At 44.6% G+C, this 20,132-nt stretch overlaps 1 protein-coding gene across 3 annotated transcripts in view; it reads right to left on the minus strand.

Annotated features, from left to right (window-relative positions):
* The window catches only part of LOC104312701 (Golgi integral membrane protein 4), a 41,561-nt gene that overhangs the window by 9,307 nt on the left and 12,122 nt on the right, over positions 1 to 20,132 (minus strand). For all 3 annotated transcript variants that reach the window (XM_069782683.1, XM_069782684.1, XM_069782682.1), the window contains exons 5-12: positions 16,222 to 16,372; positions 12,416 to 12,498; positions 8,502 to 8,663; positions 8,091 to 8,369; positions 7,265 to 7,422; positions 3,123 to 3,331; positions 476 to 543; positions 8 to 172 (exon numbers count right to left, since the gene is read on the minus strand). In XM_069782683.1, the coding sequence (XP_069638784.1) occupies positions 8 to 172; positions 476 to 543; positions 3,123 to 3,331; positions 7,265 to 7,422; positions 8,091 to 8,369; positions 8,502 to 8,663; positions 12,416 to 12,498; positions 16,222 to 16,372 (1,275 nt within the window). The remainder of the gene's footprint in view (positions 1 to 7; positions 173 to 475; positions 544 to 3,122; positions 3,332 to 7,264; positions 7,423 to 8,090; positions 8,370 to 8,501; positions 8,664 to 12,415; positions 12,499 to 16,221; positions 16,373 to 20,132) is intronic.

Raw genomic sequence — 20,132 nt, forward strand, 5'->3', positions numbered from 1 at the left:
CAGTCACCTTCAGTGGCTTCTCTTTCGACTCTTCTTTTACGCTGGGCTCCTTGAACTTCTCCAAACCTCCCACCTTCTCTTCAAAGTCAGGTCTCTCCAGCTCAGCTTCCTCAAACTCATCCTCACCTTGGTTATTGGGATCCTGGGCAGGATCTGCAGCATCATCTGGCATCTGGACAAGAAAAGCCTCTTATGAATACCAGGCAGGATATCCCCTTGGGATACAGAAGGCTTGCTGCCTTCACCAGTAAGCAGGAGGTGCTGGCTTGTAGCACTTCAGCTGCACCTCTCTACAAGCATGTTAGTGGTTCTAAAAAATAAAAACCCCAGCCTTTGTTATCCCTCTGAATCCCTCCAGAACCAAGGAGTTTGGAGTTGCATGTTATAGAAACTTCTGGGAAAGCATTGACTTAAATGGGACAGCTGGACTCTTATTCAGAGCTAGGGTTAGCATCCAGATAACAGCATTACTTACCATTGGTTCCTGGGCAACAGTCTCTTTCTGAGAATGCAAATTCTCCTCTCTCTCAATCACTCCTGCATCTGCAAGGAAGAGGGACAGTTATCAGTGTACTCTCTCAAAAGTCAGTGTCACCAGGTCAGATTCCCACTTGTTGGGGAGCAGCTGTATTAACTCTATGCCAAGCAGGGATTTGTCTCGACACTGAAGTTTTTAGAGGAATGCTTCTTCAGTGCCGTTTGCAAGAGTTCAGGGCAAAGCAGCACTACGCTCCTACAGCTGCCCAAACTGCTTCCTTGTCCCCAAGGCTGGACCATAAGCATGTGTTGAAGCACGCCCATAACTTACTGAATGATACACATATGAATCAAAGACAAAAACCAGCTCTGAATTCAGGCCCTAATCTATATTAAGATGCATCTTTCCCTCACGCCACTGCTAAGTTTGGGCAGCATCTATAGCAGCAACCCAGCCATGCAGCCGGTCAGACCATCACCAGGAGCCAAACTAGACCATGGCAGGTCAGTACGTCGGTGCCACCTTCCCCTTCACTGGCACGCAGCTGCTGACAAGAACAAAAGGCAGGCTTCCTCTGCCAGGTAAAGGAGCGGTCAGGGCAGGAGGACAGTACTAATGAGACAAAAAAAATACAGCCTTTTAAAAATATAGCCTTTGCTTTCAACTAAGTAAAGTCCTAATCCTCACCCCGAATTGGATATGGCTCTGACATGTCCCAGCTCTGGCACTCACCACAGGCTGAGTGCTTCTCCTAAAAAACATTAAAGGAGCCTCTGAGACAGCAGTGTTCCCAACTGGACAGCAGCACAGCCAGGGCAGTCAAGTCATTACTTTGGTTGTTAATTCCAATTAGGACACAGAGGTCAAGGGCTATTGGTCCTCATGCTCTCTTATACCTGCAATGAGGCCTTTTCTTTTCAGGGTAGAATTCACTTTGATGTGAACCAATTAGTTCAGTTCCTCTAAGGGGACTTGCTGAAAATCAGGTCAGCAAAACATGAAATAGCAGCTAAACATAGCTGTGGGTAAGCACAGGAATACCAAACCTCCTCTCCAAGCGGGCATCTGTATGCACATTAGCTGTTAGGTACCTAATTGTTGCTGTTCTGGAAGGGAGGACTTACGTGCACAGAGTGAACAGAGCCAATAGCCTGGGAGGAAATCACCCATCTTGGGTGATTTCAGCCTTTTGATCCAAGATTCAGTTAGAACTACTGACCTTCATCTCTGCCCCATGACATCCCTCCTCTTTTCCAAATCCAGAGCCAAAACCTACTGTCAAGAAACCAGGCTGAGACTATCTTTATAACGTTTAAGAGGATGCAAGTCAGCATTTCAAATGAGATCCTCAGAGGAATCTCAGCTCCCAGCTTCCCTGCCTTAATGCATTCAAGACCGCAGCAAAAAATTAGCTACATGAAAAGCCACCTACTTAGTCACTCTACCTCAGACTAGCAACATACAGAATTAGCATTAGTCATATCTACATTTCAGTGTCTCTTTTTGACAAAGGTAACTAGCTAGCTTCCAGATCTTATGGGTTATTTCCACATGTGCAAGAGAAATTGATGGTAGAGTCTGTTTGCAGCAAAGAAATCTGTTTACAAAGTACTCACACTGTATATCCTGGCCTCTTGAGCACAGCAGAGGATCTCTGCACAGATTCTCAGACTCGACACCTCTACTCGAAAGCCCATTTTAGCTCTCCACCGCCTGACTGGCTTACTGCAATACATTTTTGATGTCGTCTTTATTTGCTTCCAGAGGAAGTTTGTAGCTTCCCTCTTACACTTGTAGACATACAGCTGCAATTAAATCAACCTTCCCTTTGTTACTGGACCTATGTAAGTGCTCCGGGCCCCCACCCACCCACTGTAATTTTCTGAAAGGTCTAGTCATTTTACAGCTGTTTTGTTTCACACAACAACTGATAAACCTCACCTGGAAAATGAGGCAAAGAAAAGATTCTGCCCTCACATGTGTAATCTAATGGATTATTCACTAGCTGGTTTCATGGTGTGATGATGAGCTTTACACTAAATCAAATGTTTCTCCCAACCAGTTATTAGCAGAGTGAGTCAATGCACAAGGGTCTGAACAGATCCAGATGAGAAGACTGAGGAATTCTAACACACTATTCTAAGAGCTGGCCTCTAATTGCCCAAATGCAGTTACTTACTAGACTTTCAAATGGCTGTAGGTGCTCTCTTGGCTGACTGACAAATACAACTAGCTGCCCTTGAATTTATTTGCTTTTAGCCCTTTAAGGACAGTTGGGAAATTTTCTGCTCTAAGTTAGAAATCCCACTTCTAAAAAAACTAAATTAATTCCTATGGGAGACTGCGATCAAGTCTTTAAAAACACAGTGACATTTTCCCCATCACTCCCGTAGGAATGAAAGAAGAATTGACTTTACTTACACAGATTTTGGGTCCACTACCTTGGGAATGTGTGAGGATGCAGGACAACAGGGAACAAAAATGGAAAACTGTCCAGGCTTTTCATTTGACCAAGGACAATAAAAGCACAAGAATACTTAGAGTTGTAAGGTTTTCCTTTAACACAAGCAGAGAGCTTTTCTCACTCCCCACCTTGCTTAGCAACAAATTAGTACTGTACAGCATAGGATTAGGGAAACCATACCCATTTCGAGTTCCTCATCATCTGTCCTTTCCTTCTCGCCTTCCTGATCAGCTATTTGATGCTCTTCCCCTCTCTTCTGACTGGGTGGCTGTGGGCTGCCTTTCTGCATCTCTTGCCCAGGCTTGGGATCAAAACGAAGGCTCTTTGGGTAACCGTGCACTTGTTCTTCATCCATCTGGGCATTCACTTTGTTAACTATGTCTTTCCAGCTGCAACAAGGGTACAAAACAAAACAGAACCACCCCTGCTTCAGTATATCAAGAGATATTTCATAATGCTATTCCATAACAGCCAGCAGAGGGAAAAAAACTCCAACACACACAGAAGTTTGTCCTAATTTAATTTTTTGGCAAAACTAGCAGATTGCATTAGTTACTGTGATATCTGCTTGAAAGAACATTTAATATGCCACGTAACTACAAAGTAAGTTATGCTTTGTAAACACAATTTATTGTAGAACTGCTCTAATATTATTCATATGATACAGTAACATATCCACATAGCAATTAATTCCAATTCTAAATAGATACTTACTCATGCCTCACACATACCCAAATACACAAATCTAAGTTTTTGAAGAAATATCAGAAACATAAATCCTCTTTTATTGTTCCAACTTAATTTAAAATGAACATGCTACTAAAGTAAAACTGTAGAATTTTTGCCTACAAGGAGAAAAAAAAAAACTTTCAAAATAAACAGGAAAGCTGCAATACAAAGTTGACAGTTTCCGTTGTCTGATAATTTTTTTTTAAAGCTACAAGCTCTTTACAAAGCTTTGCAACTGGGATGGATACTTTAACCAGCATCTGTTTATAAAACTCTTCCATAGCATGCATCTGTCCCTTGTACAAACCCAAACAGTGAAAATAGAACTAGTTGAAAGGAAACATTCGCATACTGTTTTGATTTTTTTTTTAGGTGAACATAGGAAAAAGTTTCATTTCTTCATTCAGTGAGGGAAGCCACATTCCATTATGATTTCCTGCTTTTCCTACCCCCCCCAAATGTTTTCATCCATCTACTGACCTGAAAAATCAATTTTCCTACACAGATCTATCTACGAGAGTTCAGGCAACCGTTTTCAGGCAGATCATAGTCAGGAATTCCTTCCTCTGTAATGGTTCCACCTCAGATACACTTCTGCTGATGTCTACACCAATATCTATGTCTACTTCCTTCTCAACAGAAGTGCCTCAGAGGGACAAATACTTGATATCAAGGTATATGCCAAATGCAACACATTTTTCATTGATGCTCCTCTGCCTGCTGCAGCAATAGCACAGCTCACGTGGATACTCAACTGGAGACTCAGCAGCAGAGTACTTAGTAGCGTAACACCATTCCACTGCATGGAAATTAATTGGAGGTCAGAGAAGAAATGGACTATCTTCAAATTAGTTTGAGTGAACCTCTGAAAAGCCCAGAAAGCAGGTCTGTCTCACAAGGAATGTTTTCTTCCCAAATATCCTTACTCAGGGACACCTTCAGAAACAAAGAAGGGTAAAGGAAGGAATAAAATCCCAATAATCCCAATAACAGGGACTCTCAAAAGCACTTGAAACAAACTTTTAATCTGAGTAAGCTACCACCAGTTTCAAGCAGGATCACTGCTTAGTTTAGCCTGTCCTGCTACATGAGCCAGCTGAGATTTAAAAGTCTACTTAAGACATTTAAGTTTTTCACTGCTGAGAAAGGACAAGTGGCCTTAGCTTTAGCAGCTTTTTAATGCCAGCATACTACCACCACACAAAACTTTCAGTACAAAAAATCATAACCCAGCCTTCAGCTCAGATTTCCCCATTATAAAACCATCAAAATGTAAATTGGCCATCAAGAGCTCATCTGGAATCTGCTGGTCTCAGCCACCCAATGCAACAGTTCTTGGCATTGGATGCGTGGCCTCTTTTGTACTCTACTGCGGCATGATATTGTTCTTGGCATTGACACCTTCTGGAGAAAGTTGGTTTATGCACTCCTTATCACAAATCTCATGCAGTGTAAATAACAGCCTCCAGCTGCTCAGTAATTCTCGATGATAGATCCAGAAAAAGAAAAGCACACCAAACATACCATGATCTCTGTCCTTTCAGAAGGCATTTGCCAAAGAAATCCACTATTTGCATTTTCTATTTGAGTCGTGACAGTACCCTCACTAGGCTCTACATAGCTGAGGAAAGGTCATTCTGCCATCAAAACTTCAACCCTCACCTTCAGTTACACCCATACAAGTCCCTCCCTGTAAAAAGGCAGAATATCCTCTGTGCTGTTACTGTGTGTGTCCACGTAGATGTTACCTATCAAAGCAGTATTGGGAGGACATTGCCCTTTAAAGAATTATGCAAAGCACAATCTCTGACCTGGGAAGATTACACGTTAAGTGAAGGAACAAAAATGGCAGAGAAGAATGGGTAGGATCAGACTGAATTCAGATTGAAATCCGGAAGTCTCCTCTACAGATAAAACAGAAGTTAAATCTTGTTTGATCCAGTAAACTGAGCAGGTATGACCTGGACACACACAGGAGATAAGTAAGTTAAATGAGGAAGCTCTATTTTCAGAGTCAGTTTTTGGATTATGGCCAGACTTTGATGAATTGCAGTCTCATTTTCTTCCTTTTACAAAACAGACTAGTCTTCTGTGAATGCTGCTGAGACTGTAAATAGTTTTTCCTGTGCCTGTACAGCATCCAGGACAACAGGATCTTGGTCCCTGACTACACTCCCAGGTACTACAGCAATACAAATAACATACTGTAGGAATTATCCATTCTGTTACCGGCATGGAATGGGTAGGTTCATGCCATTCTCTGAACCTCTGCCCTTTTCAAGACACTCCCCTCCCCAGAGCTCCCCTCTCCCATTTACCCCAAGAACAGGTCTGGAGAACACATTGTGCTGAGGATGTCCGATATGAGCAACAGATCCAAGTTACAGGGAATTTTAATACCAAGGTTTCAGCTAAGCTCATAAGATTGTACCAGTTCCAGGTCTTTTATTATAAAACCTGACCCTTTTATTGATATGGCTGAATTGGTTTGACTTCTCCACATGAAGCTGAAGTTGATATAAACTACATCATCTCAAGTGCAGGTATGCAGGAACATAGACAGGACAAAAGCCTGGGCTGTTTGATGGATTCTGGTTGTGTCCTCATTTCTGGCATAAACTATCGCTGTAAACTGTTTTACCCCTTTCTGGATAAACCCCATAGTTTTGGGATCACAGGGCTCAGACCTGTCTGACTTCTCACTTTCTAATCAGGCTCTGTGAAGGAAAATCCCCAGTGTACCTCAGAAGTGCACTGGCAAGAGGCACGCAAGCTCCATTCCCTGGGAGGAAAGAAAACACCGATGAGACAATACAGAGAAGCAAAACCAGAAAAAACTGTAGTACCTAATTAGGGCTGGTTGCCTGCTACTTCTAGATTACCATACGACCTTGGAGATGAGAAGCTTTCAGATCTTCAAGGTCTGGTTGTTCCTGCAGAGCTTGGCAGATTATTTAGTGGAAAAAATGAGCAAGTTGCAGCTCTAATATACAACTTAAAGCCTCTTATTTATAGAAACTGAAGGAATTTTTAGCCACCCTTGCTGCTGCAGATGGGTTGCTTCCATCGTGCAGAATTTCTTCAGTTTGCTAAACAAAACAGGATATTGAAGTCACCACCACTGAAAGGGAGACTTCTTGAAGTCTGAACTAACTCCCCCATTCCACCCTCTCCTCTAGCTAGTAGGAAATCTGCGCTGACCTGATCTCACTCAGCAGTAACTCCTCTTTCTCTCTCCTCCCCACACAAACACTTCACCAAACAGTTCAAACAGAAAGGCAGCCTACAGAGCATGCACCAATAACAGCCTTTTTTTTTCTTTTTGCCAGCACAGCACCCACAGTAGTCTGTGCATTCAGTCACGCAACATTGCCTGCAACATGACTAGTCTTCTGCTTCGGCTGAGATGGAGACCTGGCAAGAACATTCAGTTACAAGAATTAGATGACAGTGGAACAAATAACTAACACTTTCTTCAACCATCTTGCAAGTAGAAACCACAATAAACACAAAAAGAAAGAGACCAGGGATGAGCCTGTATGCTACGTTTCAGCCTCAACATTGAGAGGAGAAGGGAGTTTTGTTCCACCAACCTTTGCATTTGCACTTGTTTGCTCCCTGTAGAGTGGTGGTTTTCTGGCAGCTGAGGTTTTTCTGCTGCAGAGGGTTGTTTCAGATCAGACAGTGACAATCCAGGAGCCTGGCTTTCCTCATTGCTTTTCACCTGAATACGCATCACCATCTTCAGATCCTGCAGAGAAGACACATGCATACGCTTGGGATATACACAAGCTCCTAATCTCATCAGATACCTGCAGATGTCCTTTGAATTTGGGCAGGTTTATGGGCCAGACAAATCCTTTACCAAAAAACAAATTCAGCAGTGCTCCAGAACAAATCTACAGTTCTCTCCAGACAGCCTGCAGTAAGAGAGGTTCTTCTCTTTCCACACAGCCAAGAGGAAATAATTTGGATCCTATGTGACCCAAGCTTGTCTTGGGTAGGTGAATCTCCAAGAAAAGAGGAAAAACAAAACCACCTCTAAAAAAACCCTCCACACATTGCCATTGTAATAGTTACTGTAATTATAGTCTAACCACACTGCAATTATTGTCATTTTTCTAGAGATGTGCTTTCCATAGCTCATTCTTAATCACACCAGGAGGCAGGGGAGCTGCTTTTATGATTTACTCTTTGCAGATCTGGCAGGATCCAGAACAAGAACCCTAGCCTGTTAGTCTGAGCCCAGCCACTAAACCACAAACTCTTAAAGAGTGCACAGGAGTCTGAAACCTAGGGCCAGGACAGTCTCCACATCAGGGAAGTGGAATGCACATATGCATGTCATTACAAATATCATAGTTTTGAGCTTCAAAAGCACGGGCTACACAAAACGAGCAGCGAGTGTGCAGAACTTACTGGGTTCCCATTTGGTAGACTGTTCATGGTCCGGGTGAATCGGATCACGTGGCCATCCTCGCGTCTTGCTGGCCAGGCTGGCATAGCATCTGGCAGCGAATTGGCATCTTGCGGTGGGACTGGATGGGTAAAGAGCACATTAGCCTGTGGCCTCGGGCCGTCGTTACTGTACAAGTTCTGGCCCTGCAGCAGAGGGCCGTCTGCCTGCTTCTGAACCCCAGAGACTTGTGATGCCAGCGGGTTCCCAACAGGGCGATTCTCCTGATTGACTGGAAAAACCTGCGAGGAAGAAAGGACAACAGCAAACTCTAAAGGAACAAGCTCAGTTCCCTCCAATTCAAAGCCCCATGCTGAAAACCCACAGAAGCCCTGCAGAACTCTCTTCCCTGGGGTTTTCTGGGAGTACCACACCTTCTGCCGTGCGAGCTGCAACTGGCTGTTGGCTGGCACCATGGGCTGCTCCTTCGGCACCTGAAACTGCTGCTGCCCCTTCCCAGCTCCTCCTGCTCCTCCTTTGAAACTTGGCATCTTCTGTAGAGCTTCCTTGAGCTGCCTGAACTCTTCCATCTGGGCCTGAGGGGATGAGAAGGGTACAGAGAAGCCTCACACAATAACAGGGCTAAACAACTCCTTGCTGAGAATAGCCACTCTTTTGTGGCCGGTTGTTCAGCACAGATACACTACTAAAGAAGCTATTTTATATATATGAAAGGCGGGAGATAATCCACAACCATTAACGACAAGCCCAAGCTAGTCTTCAGCTTTCCCTCCAGATTTCATGGACATTCTGTATTCCCCCTTTGCCATTCTTGCATCTTATTTTATTGCATACTTTTACCCTGGAAGTGCTGACCCATGACACCAATTCTTTGCCCAATGTTATTTAGTGCATGAGCCATTGACATAACTTTGCACAAGAATTGCATCCTGGGTCTCGTTAGGTGTGACTCCCTCTCCTCCTGTGCCTCACACACATGTACCTTCAGGTCAGCTTTTTTTTTTTATTCTTGTGGAGGCATTTCTCCTCCTGAGGATGCGCTCATCTCAGCAGGGCTGACAATAATTGGCATAATCCTACTTGACAATCCAATTTACTTTGCAAGACAAATGAAAATTGATTCTCCTGGACTGTTACGCAAATGCGACACTTTTCTCTCTGCTGCAGCTTATTTCTTCCATCTCCAACCCTGAAAAGTAGGGCTTGAAAAACTACTCAGGAAAAGCTCCCCACTCCTACCCCAGTTATTTATAGGAAAGTGAGGGGGGAAGAGCTTTTCATATGCTTGCCAGGGTAACTGGAAGTGGACCAAATTAGGGACTGGACAGAGTAGGAAAGCTTCCAAGCAGCAAGGCAAGTTTAACAGGAAATTAATTCCTGAGCAGGCTCTGTTGATTTCAGTTCTTCCCCCTGAAATTTGACCTTAAAATTACATTAAAAAAACAAAACGCAATAAAACCACTCAGCAAAGCTAACATAAAAGGAATGAGGAAAGGAAAAGGAAGCCAAGAATAGTTCATGGGATATAGCTCTAGCTAGTAAGAGACTGCTTCCAGTCAGAACAAGCCAGATGGAAGCAAAACTTGTACCCATCAAAAGCCTGTTAAGGTGGTCAGCCCAGAGGGAAAGAAGCTTTAGACTAGCCTTAATGCACAAATTCCCACACGCTGTTTGCACCCCATCACAGCAAGCTGTGCATACATCACTTGATGCCACCGTGCCCCATTTTACGTGGCAGACCAACTGATACGACAGCCACTGCAGGCTGCGCTTGTGAAATCCTTGGAAAATGAACATGTTGTCCAGAATGCAAATTACTCGTCTAAACTTCAACAACAGGATACTCAGTGCAGATCGACACTGCAATGACGAACTGCAGCGCTGATAAAGAAGGTGGGAGCCCTTGTGGGTGTCTCCTCTAACATATGGCATCTCGCCTCACTGACGGCAAATGCAATTCCATTCACCTTTGTGTTATGAAACACTGATTAGACGCTACAAAGGACTGATCAGAAAACTGAACAGAAAACCAAGATTTAACACTAGGCTCATTGTCACAAAGGTCCAAAGTATTTTGTGAAGTCATTGGAACGAACCACTGCCACTTCTGTAAGAGCCAGAAATAGCAGTCGGACAGATGGTTGGAGCACAACTTTCTTATATGACTGTCTAGTACATTCAGAGCAGGGAGCTGAGCCGTGTCTTCCACATCCAGGGCAAATCCTTTTACTCTTGCTCTCTCTTAATTTTTGCAAGAAACAGCTCGCTGTCATTTCTTGCCAACTACTTTTCCCGTTGGTCACAACACTGAAGGGGCCAAAAGTTAAGACTGGCTGCGCAAAAACTGCCACCGTGTTTTCCAGTCTGCAAGTGCTTGACTTTGTAGCCTCAGCCATCTCTAGCCAAGTTTTTTTTAAAATTCAGAGTATGTGCTAGTTTGCACACTTGAACTGCTGATTGCTTTCTCTAATGCATCACAGTTAGTCGAATAGCATTTTAAGGGTACTCTGCTGAAGAGTAATTCAGGCCTGGTCCCACATGGCGTGCCAGATGCAAACGCACTCAGCGTTGATCCAGCAAGACGAAAGTAGAAATATGTAACAACAAGCAGAGGACCTTTGCTCAACTGATATTGACCCAAGCTGTCAATGGCAGAGGCCTGTATGAGATGGGAGCTGACTGGATCTCTTATGTTGCTTGAGAACAAGCTACAGAGCAGTGACATTGGCAGCTACTTTAAAGTTTGGTCAGGAGGCCTAAAAATGAAGGCTGAGATCCATTTTGATAGCAGGAGGTGTGAATGTAGGCTTGCCAGGGGCACTCGAGAAGCTTGTAATCACACGCTGTTTCAATTTCTTGGTATGGGCTTGCTGGACTGACCCCTATGGAGACTAGAAGTCTTTGTTTAGTTTCCAGCAAGTACAGTGCGGGCAGTATCACTGCAGGCAGTATCACTGCAGAGAATCCTACCAGTCTGCCTTAGCCACGTGGAGGAGCAGAGTAAAAAAGCCACTCAGTGGTAAGTCACGATTATGAAGGCAGGCAAGTCAAATACACTGACTGTCCACCTGAGACCCCTCAAACCACATCTGACATGAGCCAAAGAGCTGTGAAATGACAGCTGCCTGCAATGTCAGTAACCTGGGCTTCCTGCCTGGAGCAACCAGTTATCTGTGAAGTTTGCAATGCCCTAGAGCTACTTGGTGCCTGCTATTTTGCAGGGCAGATCAGGTCAGAACTTAAGAGCAATCCCATAGAAGTCAAAACCCACTACCCGCCCGCCCCCCCCCCCGCCCCCAGTTCAAGCTCAGCATCCAGTTCAGGGTAAGAATCAGTTCTTAACATCACCTAGCCACAGCTAGCTCCTTTCTTCCGGGCTTATCCTATAATTCAAGGGAGTGCTTGACAGAAGACTGTTAATTAACAACAGAAAAGGCTAATTTAGACTGTGACCTGACTTTTAAAGTGTACTTCTAAAGTTGCTTGTGTCTTGGCTCAGTACAAGAGCCTCAGACACACACTGTAGAGACATTAAGTCCTCCCACTTCTCCCAGCATATGCTGCTTTCTCCCTTCTCCCAGCTTCAGCTGGGTGAGCAGAATTCTGTGAGGTCAGGACTTCCAGCACGCTGAAGAGGCTCACACCATCTCCATAGCATGAGCACACCACCATATCAACAAAACTTTCTTCTTCCCTGCATAAAAGTGCTTTTCTGCCTCTCTAGTCTTAAGCTAACACCACTTGCATGTCTGCCCCAGCCTCTGAAAGCATCACTCCAACACTTATTACTGAACACTAACTTCTTTTTTACATAGCTCCTTCCAAAATTTGGTAGGTCTCCCTCTCTACTAAGGCTTCACAGGGAGATGCAGAAAGGGACCTTTTTGCCAGGGTTGTTGAGTGTCTCTTTGTAGTCTCAGCAAGCTAGGCAAGGCACCTCTACCTTGCTATTTCTGCAATTAATTTTACAGGCATAAACAGAGACAATTCATCATCATTTAGGGTGGAAGTATTTGAGACATAGGTAAGTGACAGGAGGCATTCCATGGTTGGGAATATGCTGGTTCATGCTCACTTGACCCACAGTGTCTTGTGTAGCATACCTGCATTTTCAGCTACTGGGACAGATTCCAGGCTGGAGAATTTTACCTGTATGGAATGCATCTATACTACCAGCGCCTACCAGCACTGTTTTAGGCAACTGACCACACTGGAATGCAGCTGATAATAAATAATAAATTTAGTTATTTAGAGAATATTTGATGGTGCACCCAGACCCCAGTGAAAGATTGTCCTGTGCAGCCACAAACACCCCCTTGTTGATTACCTGGGCATTAAGGAGCTGAGAGTGAACTTCCTGATGGGCCTTCCGAAGAAGCTTGCTCTCTTCTCTGAGTTTAAAGACTGTATCTGCAAGAGAAGAAGAGATTTGCTCAAGAGGGCTATTTTCCTTTCCATAAATTCCTCTTGACCTCACCGATCTCTCCGAGCCCAGGAATTACAGTGGAGCACTAGCTAGGGACTAGCCAAACACACTGACAAACCTGAATCATCATTCCTTTCAGCACTCATGAGTCCTGCCCACCCAAGGAACCTTCTCCTCTCTGGAGTGTCTCTGCTAACTATTGCTATCACGGTCAGGCTCTTGCTGTGCTTGCTATCAGAGCAAGATATTCGTTTCTTCATTTCCCTTACCCATTGCAGCTGAATAGCAGGGAAAGCAGCAAGCAGTGGTCACTGCCCCTACCTGCAGTAACTGGAAGGTTGAGAAACAACTACAGGAGAGGTCTGTCAGGTCTCCTGAACCCACAGCAGATCCAGTAAGGAGGTTCCCTCCTACTGCGTAGAGAAGCTGCCTCTTGAAAGGATGGTACAAACAAAAAAACCCACAACCCACTTACAGAAGGCAATCACAGGACAACTTGGTCCTCAGGCACATTTATTCCTATGCTGTTAAGCAGCAAGCTTGTGCCTTGCAGCTCCCAGGTTGGGCTCCTTTCAAGCTCTTCGCACATTCCTAAGTACTTCAGTGACAAGACACACAATGCACTTATGTTTCACTGCCTTGAATATAGTTGTGTATCCTCCAATAAAACAAAAGACTGTCAAAAAAAGTCAGCTTTTTTTTGGATCACGAAGCTCCTTTAAAACATAACTAGAATTGCATGCACTGGGATTTCTCTACAAACATAGTTGCACCTGCCAGGACAAGGATGGGAATTTTCCCCTAACAGGATGGTCACTTTGCTGTAGGCTGAATTGCATGCAAGATTTCAGCTCAACATTACAGATATTTCTGATTACAGCGGTGTATCTTTTTTTATAACATTCATCCCTGGGACAGGACATTTAGGCAGTTAGGCCAGGCTAGGTGACAGCTAGCACAAGATCGCTACTGATAAGACCTCTGACTACAATACAGACATTCCCTCAGGCCTTCGAGAGAACCAAAGGCATCTCAAGCGTGGGAGAGATGTGTCCAAAAGAATCCTGCAGTTTCACTGAGACAATACCTCAGTAACATCTACTTCTTCAAAGCATATTCAGAAACTGGAAATCAAAACCTTCATGCCATTGTATGTCCTTCCTCTACCACCAGCATGGCAGACATGAAATCCTGGTCCCAGTGACCTCATCAGGAGTTTTACCGCTGGTGTCAACGGGAAGAAAATCTCAGCTGTAACTACAGGGCCCTTATCTCCAACAGAAGCTCAAAGATCAAAACTATCGCTCTGCCTTCAGAGCAGACTGCCAATGTGTGATGAGAAAAAAAACGGAGAGTACAGAATTAGCGTGGGGGAGCACAGCAGAGGACAGGCTGTGCTGGGGGTGTGAAATACAGCATAAATAGACTGCAGTTCCTATAAAGCAGAGGAGAAAATAGTTCATACTGCAGCAGGAGAGGGCCCGGAGTAGAGGGAGGAGGCAAACAGGATTAAACAGGCCCCAGTTAACAAGACCAGGAAGCTTCAGCTATCCGAGCATATACTCATGACACATTAACCAGCATTCAAAAACCACTTCCAGAAGAAGGGATTTTCAGGAACAGGGCACAGATACCCCAACCATTGGGTCACACGGAACAGCTGCATTGTCCCCAGATCCCAGCACGTTCTGCACGTAGATAGCTATGCCGCCAACCCGAGAGCTGCCCCAAAGCTGTAAAGCAACCAGGACCACCAAAGAGGAGCTACCAAACCCAGCTGCACCTGTGAAAGCAATCCCTTATACTTCCCAGTGGGCTCCTGCTTTCCCCCAGCATCCCTGGCGTGAGGGTTTCATTTTTGCAACTGAATCTAGCAAAACTCCCTCCATTCCATTTTAACAGCCCTCAGCATGTCCACTGCTCAGATACATCTTCTGTTCTCTATTATACTCACTGACAGAGGCTCATCTTCCAACACACGCCTCCTGAGGGCACATTATATATAGAAAGTACTGGTGGAACATAAGGAAAGAAAATAAGACATTAGCAATGCTCCCTGTCTTTGCCACCTCTCATGAGACTGTCTTGCTCTTTTGTACGGCATGGTTACCAATACTTAAGGGAAGATTTACTAGCCAGCTTTGAGCTTAAAGCACAGGAGAGAGATGGTACCAAGTGAACAGTAGGCTGGGAAAATGAACAGAGAATATTAATATCTCAGCTTTAAGCTGACCTTCCTGACTAGCTTCCCTTTTTGAATTGTTTTTCTGATAGTTATTCTCCTTCCTCTGGCAGAATTTGTTTTCTTACTTCATTGGGGGTGGCATATTTCAAGAAGAGAGACAAATAAATATTTAGGTTTCACTTGCTTGTGCTCAATTCCCCTCTTCTAACGCAGGGGTGCTCATCAGATACTAGGGCTCTGTTGATCAGAGAAAAAAACCCAAACAAAACATCAGTAGATTTCAGTCTCCCAGACCTAATCTAAGTAAGAACAGATGTGAACCTTAAAAGCCCCACAATCTAATTAAACAGCAGACTAAATAGAAACTACTCTTTGGGAATTAAGGGGATCAGCATTCTCTGCAATACTTGCATTATTAAATTTATTTTATAAACCTACACCATTAATTACAAAAAGTATGTTTAACTTGCTCCCAAGCTTAAATGTTAGCATTTACAAGATTCTAGTAGTAAAGAAACTGGCTTCCATTGTCAGAAGTATACAGAGAAGTGGAAAATATATATTGAAATAGATGAGATAGATACCTAAATGTCACAATGTTTTATCTGCCACAAAAAGCATCTCCACTAACTTAGTTACACTCACACACCAGAGAAAGGATAGAGTAAGGCAGTATTACCTGATGGATGAACCTGTTGTTTCTGCCCCAGGCTACTGTGGAACCACAGGCATGTACCTCTATCTTAGCCTCATGCCTTTTACTTTTGGATTATCTTACTCATTTTGAGCGTGACCTCCTTGGCACATGGACTGTTTCACAGTCCGAATATGATCAGCATCTGGCACAATAATTTGTTATCTTACGTGGCTCTACACAAATAAGCTAAGTAGCAGCTGCAGTAAGAGCAAGCAGCCATCAAAAGTCAATTAGGCTTTTAAAATAACGCCATGAAAGTGCTGGTGTTGATAGAAGCCAGGGATGCCCCATGCAGTATAACAGTGCAGGGGTCTCTGAAACCCAGAGAACTCAAAGTGTGGTTAAACCTGAAGTCACACAGTCTCCCGTGGGGCTATTAAAAAAAAGCAGGAGCTCCCCTCCTCTGTGACCCTACACTGACCATGCAATTGCAGCCTGATCAATGCATTTGCAGAGCCCAAGCAGCCAGAGGCTTTTGTGGTGTGTTTTCCTACACAAAACCACCACCTGTGAGCCCCAGTAGCTTCCCTTGCATGGGGAAGCTGCTTGGTAGCCTGCTCTGCGTCTCTCACCTCCCCTCAATGAAATCTCAGGACACCTGGCCAGTTTTAACACTGCCCTTGTTCCCGCACCACCACCCTGAGGTAGGACGATGCTCCAACTGAGGTATAGAAGGGCTAAGGCACTACACACAGTCACACAGAAGAGTTCCTACAGTATTTGCAGACCTTTTGGGGGCCTGTAGAAGAAACACTGTCCTCTCCTGAATTCAGTTCTTCAGTCCTTTCTCTGCCTGGTGTTTTCGCAGCTCTCCATCACACTCACCCTGCAAGTTTGTGACTTCACTGTCCTTCTCCTGCTGCAGCTGGGCATATTTCTGGCTATGGGTCTCCAGTGTCTTACGATGTTCCAGTTTCAAGCTGTTGTGCTGCAGCTGCAGGTCAAGCAGCTGCTTCTTGACATCTTCATGTTGGTTCTGAATATGAAAAGAAGTGACAGTCAGTACGAGGAGAAGAACAGTAATTTAGCTATTGCCAAGTGCTATTCGAGTGCCTCTGTTTAATAAGTTGCTTGGGGAGGCAGAAAAGATGTTCGTTCCTCCAATAAGGTAGCTAGAAATCCCAGATAAGATAAAATACTCTTTCTGTTCAGTGGCTCAGGAGGAATGTGACATGCCAGTGAAACTCTGCTTTGTGAAGCAGTTTGGGAGGTCTCCTTGGAAGCCACTAAACTGGAAGCAGAACGTAGCGGCAAGTCCACTCCTGCCTGAAAAAGAGACGGAGACTCTGGGACACAGCCAAGAACTACTACCACTCCTTCCCGACTTCCCTGCACACCCTGCTCCGAGAGCAATGCAGGCTATAATATTTGCTGATATCAAACCAAATGCCCGTGGAACACTGCACAAATCCAAGGTCCTTTCCGGAGCCCCAGACCCGCTGAAGGACATTACCTGCACAGATAGTTTCCACGGCGCACGTAGCATCAGGCTGCACATTGCATTACAGGAGTAGTTCACCTTTAGGTAGGGCTAAGGTCTAATTCCCATTGTCTTTGCGTGCAGGTATTGCTAGTCACGTAGGACACACAGACACCTAAACAGTCCGGTAGTTCTCTCTGCTTCGTTTGCTTCCCCATAGCCTGGCTGTTCTCCCACCCGCCACTCCAAGCTGATAGAACAGGAGGGAGACCTTTTGCAAGGACACCACATCTTCTCACATAGTGAGACTAGAAAGAACCCACATTCCCCATAATAACATGGGACCCACAGGCATAAAATGCCAGGATAGCAAGAGTCTCTCATGAGACCACAGGCTATTTCGAGCAGGCCAAGAATTCATCAGATAGATAGAAGTGGGTTGAAGAGCTGTTCTCTTCTCCCCTCCCCTCTTGCAGAGGCCAAGAACAAAAACATGCTGAGACATCCTTTTGCTTGGACCCATTGAACCAGAATTCACCTCCTTTTTTGTTCCCATGGTAACCTAGAGAGTCCTTCCACATTCAGTTTGTCAACACCAATTATGCATGCAGATTGATTGGCTCACAGGTGAACCCTGGCCCTTCCATACAATAGCTCCTCAGGACTCAGGCAGCAATTTCAATCAGCCTTCCTGTAAACACATCTTTTTTAAAAACCCCAAACCTCTAAATGCTATCGATGACTGCATTTATCCCCAGTAAAACAAAGCATCTGTGGCCCAGGCATTCTCCCCTGAAGCAATTATCCTCCATTAAAAGGAAAGAAATAACTGTGCTCCAAAAATACATGCAACGCAGAGGAAAAAGCTATTGGTACGGAGGGGTCCCAGAGACAGAACAAAGAGGAGAGACAAGGATGTCAGGTTAATCAGATCACAAGATTAGGAGGGAAAATAAAGAGAACAAAAGATTCCTGCTTTGGCTTTCAAAGACATTAGGTACTTACAGTTCTCGTAAGAGCCACCGGCAAAAAGCACTGCAGAGGAACCACATCCCTAAAATAATTTTGATACTAAACACCTTGGAAGCCACCAACATTAGCAAGTGAGAATTGATTTTAACAAGAAACTCTAAGCAATTTGAGGAATTGTAAGTCCTCATCAGCTCAGGTCAATTAATTTCTAGCCCATATTCTGTCTGGCAGGTGATGTATGTAATGTGTGTCCCCAGACTGCTCACAGTCAGGGAGAGAATATTCATCCTTTGATAGCAGCAGGAAGCTGAAGAGAGAGAGATAAGTGCCTTGACCAAGGTCGCACAAAGCACCTGAGGCCCAGTCCAGCTCATGAAGCACACAGAGCATCCTCACTCAGCTGTTTTCTAAGGATGGCTGTGACCAACATATGCAAACCTCCAGAGGAATCTAAAGATGCTGTTTTATTGTAGTTGCAGGACAGGAGGTCTGGAACATGCTACATATGATTATTTTTCAGAAAAAGCAACTTAACTGTAAGCAGAGTGTTTTTGACCCAGTCAGTTCTACCAAAGCTAGCTATGCTGACAGCCCCAAGGAAACCAGGAACCTCTCATGTCCAGAGCTGCCCGTCTGACTGTAATGTCATTCCCTTCTCTACCTCATAGATACATCGTTTTACTCAGTCAAGCAGAAACTGCAAGACACAGCACACGAGCGTTGTGCAAATCATGTCCAAATGCAGCTGGGGGTGAGGGAATACAGAGAGACCACGCTGTCACGACATTTCACGCTGTGCCACTACCCATTGTGCCCAACAGTGCAATATGGGGGAAATCATATCATCAGGAAGACAGCTAATCTTTCAAAAATCAGGAGTCCTTCAACTCAGCTGTATGACTTCAGGCCAGCAAGTCCTCTCATCCCACCTTACCTTTGCTATTCAGACAACACATAGCGCCCAAGATGCATCAGCTATGCGGTAGCTCTATCTCACTGAAGTCTCTGGGGAAATGGGCAGGCGAGGGGCGGCAGGCAAAGAGAAAGACGAAAATAAGAGTACCTCAAAAACACAGATTTCTGCCATCATTTAGAAAGCAGCTTTGTAGATAGCATTGTACAAAATGGAATCAGTAACTGGATGCTTAGCCCACAAGCAAAGGAAGGGCACACCTCATTGCAAGCTTCCAGGTTCCAGCAGTTTCAGGAAGTCCATGTCAAAAATCTTTTGTTCAAAGCCACCCGCCTCCTTGCCTGCCTATTCATGAATGCTAGGATGCATTCTGCAGAATGATGTTAACAAAAAATTTTAATCTCCACTCAAGAGGATGAAAGGAATTGTAAGATGAAGCCTGGCCTCAGCAGGAATCCAGACACAGGCAACTACTGCAGCTGGTATTTTTGGACAAAGTCAAGCCCCTTGCTCCTTGGAGCCTGGTGTGCCAGCTGCAGATGTTTATCAGACATAGATGACTTCAATACATACCAGAACGACAGCAGTGGCCAGAAACTCCAAAGCCAGATATGCTGATGGGGCTTCATGGAAGTCTTTGGTCCTATTTGGGACCTCCAGCTTAGCAGAGTTAGTTGCTTCTGTTCAGCATTACACGTCTACTTCCTAGGTAACGATATTGCTGGCAGCAATCTCTCTCCTGAGGAAGATGCTACCAGTGGGAAGCACTTATCATCTGTGCTCCAGTAACAGAAGTGTTACTCACAGTCTCATAACTAGCTAGAATTGAGCTGCAAACTGCTTTTTCGGCGGGGGGGGGGGGGCTGAAATCTACCACTCTGCAGTCCCAAGGGCTGGCCTGTCTTTCAGCAGCTGTAAATGTAGTTAAAAAAACAGATTATTTCCCCCCCCCCCAATAAAAGGAAGCAAGAGGAAGGGAGCCAGGATGAAATGCTCTCACTGTCCCGTTGAGACAAGCAAACCAGAGCATTCTGCTCAGACTGCAGTTGAAGAGGAACGTACTGTTGAGAAGCATTCCCAGAATCCACAGTGCTAGATAATACCCAAGAGACAGAACTGTACTTCCCTTTTCCCGAAGTCTGAATCCAAAAGCCAGGCAGCTGGAGGTCCAACTCTGCTCAGGAAATATAACCCAGCAGTGCTACGGGTTGCTGGAACCTAGCCCTCTTTCTACATCCCAGAATTAAATTACCATTTCACTGCCAATGCTCTAACTAAAAACACTTAAAAATCACCATCACGAGCCACAGTTGCATTGCTCTAACAAAAGCAAACTTTTAACATCAAGATATGCTTCAGGTAGAGCATGCGATAAGCTACAGAATGCTGTAAGCCGCCCCCCTCTGAGCCTCTTACATGGACTGCAATACA

Source organism: Haliaeetus albicilla, chromosome 4, assembly GCF_947461875.1.
Source record: "Haliaeetus albicilla chromosome 4, bHalAlb1.1, whole genome shotgun sequence".
In the NCBI taxonomy this organism is placed as follows: domain Eukaryota; kingdom Metazoa; phylum Chordata; class Aves; order Accipitriformes; family Accipitridae; genus Haliaeetus; species Haliaeetus albicilla.